The following is a 12,165-nucleotide window of genomic DNA, read 5'->3' as shown; positions in this document are numbered from 1 at the left end:
TAGAATCTTTCTAAGTTGCTGAAATCCATGCAGCACAAGTACAAACAGATTAGACACTCATGCTTTTATTTTACTGTGAAGTATGCAATCTGTATAAAGCTAAAAAAAACCCCTAGTGATCTTTCGATATTTTGAATTCTTTTCCAAATGACAATACTTTTCTTCCTTGTGCATATAAGGATGTGTTGTGGTTTAACCCTGCAGGCAGCTAAACACAACACAGTCCTTTGCTCACTCCCTGGCCCCCACAGTGGGATGGGGGAGAGAATCGGGGGGAAAAAAAAGTAAAATTCATGGGTTGAGATAAAGACAGTTTAATAGGACAGAAGAGGAAGGGAAAATAACAATAACTTCCCCCCCCCCCCCCCCCCCAACCCCCAGCCAGTCCCCGAGCAGGGGTCCCCCCCCCCCAGCCAACTCCCCCCAGTTTATATACTGAGCATGACGTCACATGGTATGGAATATCCCTTGGCCAGTTTGGGTCAGCTGTCCTGGCTGTGCCCCCTCCCAGCTTCTCTCTGGCAGGGCATGAGAAGCTGAAAGTCCTTGACTAGTGTAAGCACTACTTAGCAACAACTAAACCATCAGTGTGTTATCAACATTATTCTCCTACTAAATCCAAAACACAGCACTGTACCAGCTACTAGGAAGAAAATTAACTCTATCCCAGCCGAAACCAGGACAGGATGTTAGCAATAAGAACCAATCCACACAACAGAAATTTCACTTTCTGCTCCCAATCACCTCTATGTGCATTGCAGCACTCTGAGAAGATTCAAGTTACATCTTTCAGATGAACAAGTTAAGAGACTATGTTCTACAGGACACAAATGTTTTGATACACTGGAATTAAAGTTGTAATCCAAAGCTGAAGAAAGGACTTCCCGGTCACTACTATTACAAACATTTAAATGGGATGTTTAGATTATTTTTCTTCTTAAAATTTCTAAGTCATTTTCATACAGTTATCATTGCAGGCTCACACCATCATTACTGATGCAGTTGAAGTACATAACTAAGACACAACCACATCTGAAGGACACTGAAACACTTCTAATAACTTAGAATATGAAATAAAATGGAACTACACATCCAATTGCAAACACAACAAACAGAATATATTAACTTCAGTGCCATGTCTTTCAAATAATAGATACTCAGTGCTGCCTAGCCATCGCTCTTGGATCTTAGTTTAATACCTCCTCAAGGTGTCATTTTCAGCCATCAATCAGTTCCGACCAAATTACTGGCCACTCTAAACCTCCTAATCAAATAGTGGCCCAAACTAAACATCTCCACTTGTGATATCTCAGAGATAAAACTAGAAGAGTCTTAAAAAAGAAAAACCTGATTAAAATTAAGTTGGAGCATTGAGCTCACCTAAATTTGCAAAGTCTGTTCTGTGCAATGAAAAAAGGGACTACAGCAGCTTTAACCAAGTCAGTAAGAATGCAAGGGTTGAAGAGATTTTCTGGTTGCTATTCCCACTTTCTGGCTAGTTCAAGTCAGCCACATTATGTCATCTCATTCACTACCTCTTGAAAATGCAGCACCATCTAAAAACTAATTGGCTTTCCCATCACTGTTCCTGTTGGGACGTTATTCCGGAACCTCATGCTTTTGACAGTACCAGACATTCTTGGAGGCTCCTGTCTTCATTTCTGAAAGATGGGTTTCCAGCTTTGTTTTTCTGTTCCACCATTTCATGGCCGCAGTTTATCCCCGTCCCCTCTTCTGTCCCCTCACTCCTGCAGTACACACACCTGCAACACAGCACGCTCCAAAGGCCACTGAATCCCTTTCTCAGTGTGTTTAGCCTTACAAATAAAGGCTGTTTTCACTTGCTCTTGTAAAATAGTCTATTCATCCCCTGGATCATCCTGACAGTAGTTCTCAAGGATGACAAGATACAGGACATAAACTTGCATAAAAACAGGGAGAATTGTTCATTATTAGTGAAGATATAGGCAAAGTGTTGGGGTTCATCTGAGCTTCCCCCCCCGCCCCCCAAGCACCCCTACCAAAACACAAAGGTAACTAAATTAGGAAAACATAGTCCAGCAAAAAGACCTAAAACCTCCCAGGAAGATGGTTATTTGATCATTATTATGATCATTTTTACTTGGAGTGAACAGACAATTTTAGATCTGAACTCAGTAGTAAACATATACGTGGACACAAGCAATAAAACTCATAGGAGATCCAGCAGCTTTGTATCCTGGCCTGATAATTAATCCATCGTCAGTTGTTCAGGTTTTACAGTACAGCGATGCCCACTTTCTTTGGGAGGCTGCAGTATGCCAGCCCTTCTCTGCTTACTGATCAAATGAATGGGAAGTGGTGGGAGGTCTGCTGGCCACCCTCAGTCACACTGCTGGCAAAGTCAACAGCCAGCTCTGCCCATTGGACTTGATCTCACCAGCGTTGAACTTGAGCACATATAGGTATAATCCATAGTAGAGGAGTTTCTCTTATCTAGACCTTGCTCAACCAACCACTTCTGTACAAAAAGTCTCAGAAAAAGCAGCCAGTTGTGGTACCCTCTATATCTCAGTGTGATATTGAAGGAAGTGCTGGGGAAAGTTATCAACATATGCAGAGAGTCTGACTGCAATTTCTGAACTGTTCATGGAAATTCTGCAGCTATTTATTTTCCGTTCAGTATTAGTACTATATTACACCTCACAAAGTATAGTAATTATACTGAAAAGAAACAGCATTATCTAGGTACAACAACGGAAAAAAAAGACTGCTTAAGCATATACAAGGTAGCCAAATATCTTAGGAGGGAAGTTTTAAAACATATTCCTATGAGGATAATTCTAGCCATATGACAGGGGAAAAAAAATCAGAGTGAAGTTAGTTTCAGCCTCCTACAGACCCATTTCAACAGGAGCACAATTTGTGCTAATTATTGAAATTTAAATGAAAGCTAAATTCCTTAATTATAATTATTTTTTCTAGATCCTGACATAGAAAATTATCTATATTTTGAAATACTTTACTTTTGTTTCATCAAATGGAAAACAACTGTTGAAAATTTCTGGATTCTTCTAGATATAATTTTTTTCCTAGCTCCTTGATATCTTTTGATAGATGTTTAAAGATTCGGGAATTAAGAAAATAAGTCCCAAGAGTGTTCTGCAGATGTAGGAATATCTGCTTCTGTACTTTGTAAGTAAGAATTTTAAAAGGTTTCTCCACATCTACCCCACAGATCTTCATTAAATGAGAACAAAATGTAGTTGGAACTGCTCATGGAGATAAAGCTGAGAAGGCAGTTGCAAGATGCAGAGATTGCATGTAAAAAGCATTTAAAAATACTAACCCTTACATCTTCCAACCCCTGCTCCAAAAATTCTTAAAATAACCAACTCCCTCAAAAACCCCAAACACTTCATCCCAAAAATTAAAAAAAAAAAAGAAAAAAAAAGGATATAACAGGCCTATAGTTGGTATTCTTTACTTGTAAACCACAAAGAATAAAAATGAAGTGTTGCCTTCTGTCTAACATTGAAGTCAGTGTACAGTGTCCTCAACAGCTTTTTTAATTTAGAAGGGGGGGGGGCTTTTTTTTTGGAGGGGGGGGGGGGGGGAGGGTTCTGAAAAGCACAGATCCCTTTTATGTAGCATTTTTTCAATATTTATGTTCAACTATTTATAAATTAAATCAGAACTGTTCTAATTTAGCAAAAGTTCTATGCACATGTAGTTTCAAGTGGTATTTCCTGCAATTTTTCAGCAAAGCTTTCCCACAATTTTGATTTTCAATTTACATTAAGCACATACTGATACGCTTCGCTAAATAGGAACATGTTTTTATGTATGCTTAGAAGTAAGCAAACTTAACAATGTTCTGTTGAATTCGGTCCTTGATGAGAAAACATGTATAGATGAATTAAAGGAACAAGAAACTCTTAACTAAAGCTGGTACTTGCAGACAATTGCTCAATACAATTCAAACAAATTCAAAGGAACAGGCACAGTGTAATATCCATGCATGGCTATATTCAATAATTGCTTGTGGCAAATAGTGTTCACGATCAAAGAGACTGTTAGCACAATCCACATAATGGTTTTCCTGAAGGATGTTTGTTCAGATGTGAGGGTTGGAAATTGTGTATCATTCAGTGGCTATCAAAAGAACAGAAGAGCTCCCCTCAGTCTGCCTGAGGCATGACTGAATTTAATGCTTAAGGGGGGGAACACCAAAAAAACCCACTGCAAACAAACAAACACAAACCACACAAAAAAACCCAGAGACAGTGAGCCGATAACATTCCCTGAAGGTGGTCATCTTTGACAGATTTGGTGAGAAATTTATCATCTTATTTTTTATTTTTTTAGCTTTTTTTTTTTAAATTCTTGTTTTTATTGTCCAGAATCTATACTAGGTTTTTAAGACTGTTAGTCTGGACATGAAGGATGACAAAAGGAGACTAATTTTGAATATTTGCACTGGGGAGCTGAAAGATGCATCATGTTACCTGTATTTTACTTACAAATATTAAACTTGTCTTTTGAAAGACATACAGATATGCAGCCATTGGCAGAATTATTTATGCGCTGCATTCAAAACCAGCAATAATACAGACAAATTTTTACTCTGTGCCACAAGGTAACCTTAGAAGCCCATAAACTGGAATGGTGAATAGCTATAGCCCAGAGTTCTCAAGGAAATTCAAATAAAGCCCAGGAGGCCAATTTACATATGGAAATGGAAAAGCAATATAGGTTTATAAATAACAACAATGACAATGAAGAACATTTAATTAAAAGTTCTGCACCCTATGGGTATGTCTATAGTCAGCAAAGCACAGTAGTATAAAAGTACCCAATTCCAGATGCAGTTTAGTTGTGGTAACACAGACATTTTAATATGGTTTACTTTATGCTATGCTACATATTCGATTGCTGCTACCCAAAGAACTTGTTTAGCAATGTAGACATACACTGAGATAACCAAAAAAGTGCAATGTTGTAGAGTAAGAAAGGGGGTGTGAAAACGTAATCAAGTTCTTTTCTTTTAGAAGTATTCTCTACTACGTAAAGTAAGTGCACTTTCAGAGAAGTGAGATCAGTTACGTTGCCAGGCAGATCATGTATCTATGATGGTGTTTGAGACAGAAGCTGTGAATTATCCTCTTCTGCGTGTCCACTTCAATGCAGACCGAGACAGGTTTTCAGTGACCAGAATTTGTGGCGTTTAAGCAATTCTGAAAATTCTGGCAAAAACATAACCAAAACTTTTGAGACCTAACACTTTGAGAAGGTTTTTGTATGAGTTTGAGACCTTCGTTAGGAAGCATTCTGATACTTAATGACGTCCCAGTTATTGTCCTAACTTTACAGGGCTTTTTCCTAGCAGAAAGCATGAAGAATATTACAGTCTCAAAACACCAGAAATGGACGGACCTGAATCCATTTCAGTTTTGTTTTGCTAAATCCTTTTAGCAGTTAGCAGAAGTATAGCTTCTGCATTTAGAGCAGAACAAGGACACTAAACGCTATTTTTAATATTAAAGAAATTACATTATGGGTTTGCTGAATGCAGTCTCACACTTCAAGTGCCATGCTGCGACATAATAAAAGTTATAACAGAAAAAGAATATTATCATAATTAAACTTATTGATTAAAGAATTTTATTGTAATTAGGAAGACAAAATAACCGGCATGCCTATTAACTGAGCAATGATTCCCTGAAAGAATATTTCAATATCCTGACAGATCATATTGCTTCTATGGAAGGTTTTACTGTATTTTCAGTAGGCCAATCTGGTCTGTCATATACTCAATTTTTAATGCCAAAGCCAATGACAGCATGTGTTTTTAAACGCAGCTACATCTGCCACTGTTAATTACCCAGTCATTTGACTGCTGTACTGGAAAATAAGAACGCTGTGATGACATGAAAGCATTGAAAAAGCTACTTGCCAGAAAGCAACTTCCTTGTGCTACACAGCAAGTTTTCTGATCCTAAGAGAGGCTGTATTTAACCATGGCAGACAGCAAGAGGAAAGAATTCCGCAGCAGATCTTAGTAGCAACCTAAACAAAACCTGTTGTATTCAAAAAAGGCTACATACGCATTTCAGCACCAGGAGACCTGCAATAGACTTGCTCATCAATAGATCTTTCCTTCCTGAAACAGCAAGTGGTACTGTTTGTAGAGAGAAGACTACATAAGCACACACACGCAGAGGTTTATTAAAAATATTTCTTAAAAAAATATGTTTTATTAGTGAAACAGAGGTGCTAGTCCTATCGTTCTTGTACATAAAACTTACTAGTAGTCTCTTTTTTAACAAAAAAAGAAACAATGCCTTTTAATTTAAAATAGCAAAGAGAAGACTCTAGAAGAATAGCACATTTTGAAATCGCAAGCATGGAATCATTAGCGATGCCTATGCATTTTAAAGATCTATAGCACTTAATGATGACAGTTTGTTTTATTAAGCTACATACAATTAAAGCAGATAAAAACCCCAAACAACAAAAACCACACACACTAGCCCTGATTTAGCAAGACTCTAACCACCTTAGAAGGTTGAACCCTACCATGAGAAAGGTAGCAAGAAGTAATCACTATAACAGAAGGGAAGACGGGATAAAGAAATAAGAATAGATGTTTCTACATCTTGTATACATAATTTGATCACTTCAGATCACATAAAACTATAAACACCAAATAAAACTACTGATCATCTATAGTATTTTCTTAGTTTCATAGAATTATAAAACCAGAAAGTGCATTGAAGCAATAAGAGGCCATTTCAAAGTGCTGTTCTTACTCCATGCTTGTTTGAACTTTACTCCACATTTGAAGGTGTTAACTACTTTTAGTACATGAGAAATTGCTATACTTACTACTCCCCACCACAGGGCATCTGCATAGCTGCCAAACTCTGTTTCTCCAGAATCATTTACAGCATCTTTTTCAGCCAGGTACACAAAATAAGAGGAAAAAATCAGGCCCAGAAATCCAATGTACAGTGTAGTTATCAATTCCTGCAAAGAAAATCAAAACAACTGTATTATGATATTATTGAGACACTTAAATTACCAGTCACTTATGTTTTTTAGAAGATAATTGGAACAGAAGAATGTAATTTCAGCAATTAATAAACATTGACACCAACCGTTGGCTGTGCAAATTAACAAAAATCCACTGAACTCAACGGTGAAAGAATTTACACCATAGCTAATGACTTGGTGCAGCATGCACATTTCAAACACAGAGTCAAAACAACCTCCTCACTTGCAAGCGTGACTCATTAACCTTTTGGTCACCAAAAAGTAGTTGGGTAATTTTTTCAGACAGTGCCACATTCAAAACAACTTTGGAATTTAGATACATATGTTTAGAAATATTCAGACTACTTTTCAGAAGTCTGATTTTCTGTGCTTAAGTCCAACTACAAGTCAAAAGTTTACCAAAGTAGAGGTGAATATTTTTAATCTTTTAGGAACTTTTTGTCCCTTGAACAAGGCAGAACAACCATACCTGGTTAAAACAAATGACTGCCTGCCTCCACCCTAAATATATTTGACATCATCAGCATGTCAGTACACGTGCTGTTCTGAATATAAGGACTTTTGCATCAATTATTATGCCATTCCTCAGAGTACTCAAACTTACTTGTCTGTGTATGAACACTACTGATCCCAGCAGCCTCCATGTACCACCCTGACGGTCAACATGCAGCATTCGTAAAATCTGCAGAAAACGGATGCCCCTGGAACACAATTTTTAAATGAATGAAGAGACTTAAAGATACAAGAGAAGAAATAGAGGTGGAGAGGGGAAGTCTGCCTCTTCCAAAGGACCGTTTTAAGAGAGAGACATAGTATTTTATGTCAGACTTAGCAGCCTGTCTCTTTTCACTCCATTCACCCGTCTTTCATCTTGTTTGGTATGAAGACAGCATGGGGAGATTGCACAAGAGGACAGACCTTTGTACACATGGCTAGTAAAGATAACTCAAGGAGTCAGGAATTTTGGACAAAAACTGTGAATGCTCTAGAAATCATTCATCAACTCATATTTGACCTGCTCGCCAGGATGGGAAACAACATACAGAAACAGCTAACTAAAGATCTGAATTCCTCACCTTTGAGGAATTTCATAGGCAATCTGAACTAGACAGTCCAATAATATTTTAAAATATTCTTTTTATGAGAGTCACTGCAATCCTAGAGCATCGCTGCAGCTAGTGCAGAGAGCACAGTACACTGCCATGCACCCTCTCATTCAAGAAAACCAAGTGGTATGACCTTCCTGAGCACAAAGTGGATTCAGTCCGTCAGGAATTCACAACCACTAACCCCAGGCGTTTTATGAAGAAGCAGCTTGAAGACATCAGAGACATGAAACATGAAAGAGTTGCTACAAAACTGAGCCAAGAAACTAAAACAGGATTTGGGTAGAACCCACCTAGTTGGGGAAAGGGGGCGGGGGTATGTGCACCTCTATCCCCACCAGACATAAATGCATTACAACTGGACAACACACGCAAAATTTTATTTCCCCTACACTTAATAGGATCACTGTTTCACACCCATACATGATTGGTGATCTGCTCTGTTACAAGACTCTGAGCAGTGACTCGTTTTCTCCTTCAAGAATTGAAACAGGAGGTAAAAAAAAACCCAACAAAACACCTTACTCAGCACTATTTTCTTCTGTTGCATATAATTACCTGATAGCTGAGGTTGCAAAGACTTGACCTTTAGAGCCCACACAAAGAACTATCATGGAAGCGACAACTACAATTAAGTCTGGAAAATAAAAGTCCATTGAAAAAATGAGTTAGCAGCATCTTGCAATACTTCCGCAAGACTGTTACTAGAACCAATGCCAATATTACTTTAACAATGTGAACAGCCAGCCCAAATTAAATTTTTTGTTTACATATCGACATCTCTATTGTAACATATAAACAAAATATAATTGTGTGATATGACAGAAAGGTTTTACTGGGATGGGTCCAAGATGGCCACATTCTAGATGAATGACAAGGGTGATATGAGTTAATGTAAAGCAGACAGAGCAGCCTGAATCCTTATTAGCTATAACCCATGAGGACTTCCAGCAGTTTCTACCTATTATCTCTTCTGTGTATCTTATTTTCTCTGCTGTTTTACAGACAGTATTTTATTCATTGAAATAAACCCCAAAACCTCTGTCATATATGAGACAATTGCCTTACTATTATTTCATCTGTCCAGGTCTAAAAGGGAGACAAAAATTTGAATTAGTGTATGAGTCTAATTCAGTTTAAGTCGGTCATTACCCTAGGACTGTACTCTAAATCTCTGTGCCTCAGGCCTAGTTAATTTTGGAAAGGAACTCTGTATTTTGGAGAATGAAATAGTTCTTGATACATATCTGGGAAAGTGGAACTTTGTTTTGCTTTCCAAGCTGAAATAAATTGGATGATGTTTCAGAACCCCTAGTGTTCTAGGTCTCAAGAGAAATGGATTGTGGACAGAGGGCAAAGAGGCAGTCAAAGCCATTTTATAGTTGCAGTCACACCTGAGATACAGTTGTTTGTTTGGTTTTTTTTTATATATATATATATATATATAGCACAGAGAAGCTAAACTAAACTATTTTATGATTGTAAAAATACCCAGGTACAAAATTTTGTAATTTATGTTCAGCAAAATTGTAGATAGTTTATGAAAAACTATATCCTCTACTCAACAACAGATAAAGTTTCTCAGTACTGGAAAAAACTGTCACAGAAAAAGAATTACTAAGCTTCTATAATAATACTCCTCTTCCAAAATCTGGTTTGTTTAATCCATTTATATTTTAAGTGCTTCAGGGCAAGGGTCTTTATATAGTTTTCTCAATATTGGCTAACAAAATACAGATAGATTTTGGATTATTAAGTTTCTTTCAGTGAATTTGTTAAATGCATGACAAGCATTCTAAAAAAAAAAATGGTTTGTTACATATATGGAATCTATGGATGTAATTTCTAAGAACACTGAAGTCACATTAGGAAGCCAACTGCAGTGAATATCAAGGGAAGTCAGGTGCCCAGTTCCAAATGCATCACTGAAAACCATGTTTTAATCCAATAGATAGACAAAGTAACTACAGTGCATCTATCATGCTCCACCGTGCAGTATGTAGCTCAATTAGAGTGCAAAATAAACTCCATAAATTATTCAAATGGCTACGGGGGGTGTGGGGGGGAAGCGGCCATTCAGCATTTTTTAAAAAAATACAGTTGTAGCTATTGTACAGTGTCTGGGATCCCAAGGTCACAGGAGACAGGACTATGGCCAAGACTTATTTCTGGCAAAGCTTCAGATCACTTGTGAAAAGAAAACACCCTGCTCTTCTGGAAAAACAAACCAAGCTACGTTTGTTCTCAAATGACAGTGCCACGGATTCCTGAAAGGAAATTCAGATCTACATTAACGCTAATGACAAGAGCTCTTGCTCTAACTTGGCTTCAACTACTGCAGAAATTCCACTTCTCAAAACTTTCAAGGACAAGTTTTACTCATTGTTTACGTCAACTTTGCAAGCTGTGCATACTCACCAATGATTGAAATAGGCTTCCTAGCAAAACGAAGCCTTCCCCATATTCCAACGTATTTACTGCGGCATCCTGCTGACCATAACCGAACCACATACTCTGTTCCAAAGAATACCACTAATACAATTTCCTAAAAGAAAAAGGGAACTAGATTAATTCTCCACTCTATGTCTTTCATCTTTTTTCAGAATATATTAGGAAACGCTAAAATAAAATGTAAAATTTGGAAGGTGAAAAAAATGTCAACTATACCAAAATGATCTAAAGTAATATAGAAAAACCTGTCAAAGTGAAGAAAGAAAAGATTAAGAGCAAGTTTAAATACTTTAATTGCATGCAGTTTGGCTTGTCTACACATACTAAAACTGAAAACCATTCTGTACAATTCACTTGGTCTAATTCAAACAAAAGGTTTCCTGACTGAGCCAAAGAAAACAAGCAGAGTCTGTATTCAGAAGATGAGTATTTTGCTAGCGTATTTCATTTTGGGAAGAGGTGTGCTTCACATTCCATTTACCGTATCAGCTTAACCTCCCACTTATTTATACTTTTTCAGTCTTCCTTTAACCTCACATGAACTGAAGAAAGATTTCTAGTACCCATTACCATTATGTCAGTCTCCAGGTGCTCTGAAAACATAGTGAGATCTCAAGCACGCCTTTCCCATCCTCCTGTCAACAATTAGAGATTTCGGCAGAAACAGAGGTCTAGTCCTGAAGCACTGCTGGTATCACGCTATGTGTCAACCACAGACCTATGCTAAGGTCTGACTTTGGAAATGCCTACAAAGTGATACAGGTGAAAGACATCTGACATTCTTGTTGATTAGACAGAGGTACAATTATGTCATATTTGGAACTTAGTCAATGTGCAGATAAACCTTGCTTTTCTAGAGACTGGTTGAGCACCGCACACTCAGCATAGTTTCTTCAAGTGTCAGGGAGCTGCAATACTTCCTTATTGGCCAACTTGATTAATAACTTGCCACATTCTCTATCAGAGCCAACAGCAAAATCTACTAATTGGAATGGTAACAGTGGCTTGTAATTGAAAACACACAACACATGGCATATGGGAAGAATAAAGCAGAGAAACCAATCATAAGGTATCACAGTTACACAGGATAATGCAGATTAAGAGAACGAGCTGCTTATTTCATAGAATGATTTAATATAAAGAGCAACTGCAGAGAAGACATGCTACTCAACATTTTATCCAGCCTCCTCACATTTCTGGAGGGTTCACTGCTGTTTTTCATAACAGATTGGCAAATGGGACTCAAGATGGTACCTATGATTGTTTTCTAAATTAACCGAAATAACCAGGACACAACCCTAGTCCAGTCAAGATGAATGGGAGCCATATTATTAGCTTCAAAAATGCATGGGACATTGCCCTGAGTACTGAGTAAAATAATAGGTCTGTATACAGCAAAAAGAGGGGAAAAAACCATTATGCATCAGGTGACTTTGCTATAAACTTTTCGCGGCTCTAAAATGCCAGTCTCCTGATGGCATAACAAACTGTTCATTTCAGGGCACTACAGTGTTGAAGTTAGACTTTGTGACACTGCTAGAAAAGCTAGGAGAACATTAGCCAGTACTCTTTC

General features: G+C 37.6%; 1 protein-coding gene across 1 annotated transcript in view; it reads right to left on the bottom strand.

Moving 5' to 3' along the window:
• The window catches only part of KCNQ1 (potassium voltage-gated channel, KQT-like subfamily, member 1), a 374,642-nt gene that overhangs the window by 270,019 nt on the left and 92,458 nt on the right, over window positions 1-12,165 (bottom strand). The window contains exons 4-7 of the mRNA XM_009328598.1: window positions 10,560-10,686; window positions 8,700-8,778; window positions 7,640-7,736; window positions 6,868-7,008 (exon numbers count right to left, since the gene is read on the bottom strand). Of these exons, the coding sequence (XP_009326873.1) occupies window positions 6,868-7,008; window positions 7,640-7,736; window positions 8,700-8,778; window positions 10,560-10,686 (444 nt within the window). The remainder of the gene's footprint in view (window positions 1-6,867; window positions 7,009-7,639; window positions 7,737-8,699; window positions 8,779-10,559; window positions 10,687-12,165) is intronic.

Source organism: Pygoscelis adeliae, unplaced genomic scaffold, assembly GCF_000699105.1.
Source record: "Pygoscelis adeliae isolate BGI_AS28 unplaced genomic scaffold, ASM69910v1 Scaffold166, whole genome shotgun sequence".
Taxonomy (NCBI): domain Eukaryota; kingdom Metazoa; phylum Chordata; class Aves; order Sphenisciformes; family Spheniscidae; genus Pygoscelis; species Pygoscelis adeliae.
This window is presented reverse-complemented; position numbering and strand designations above follow the sequence as displayed.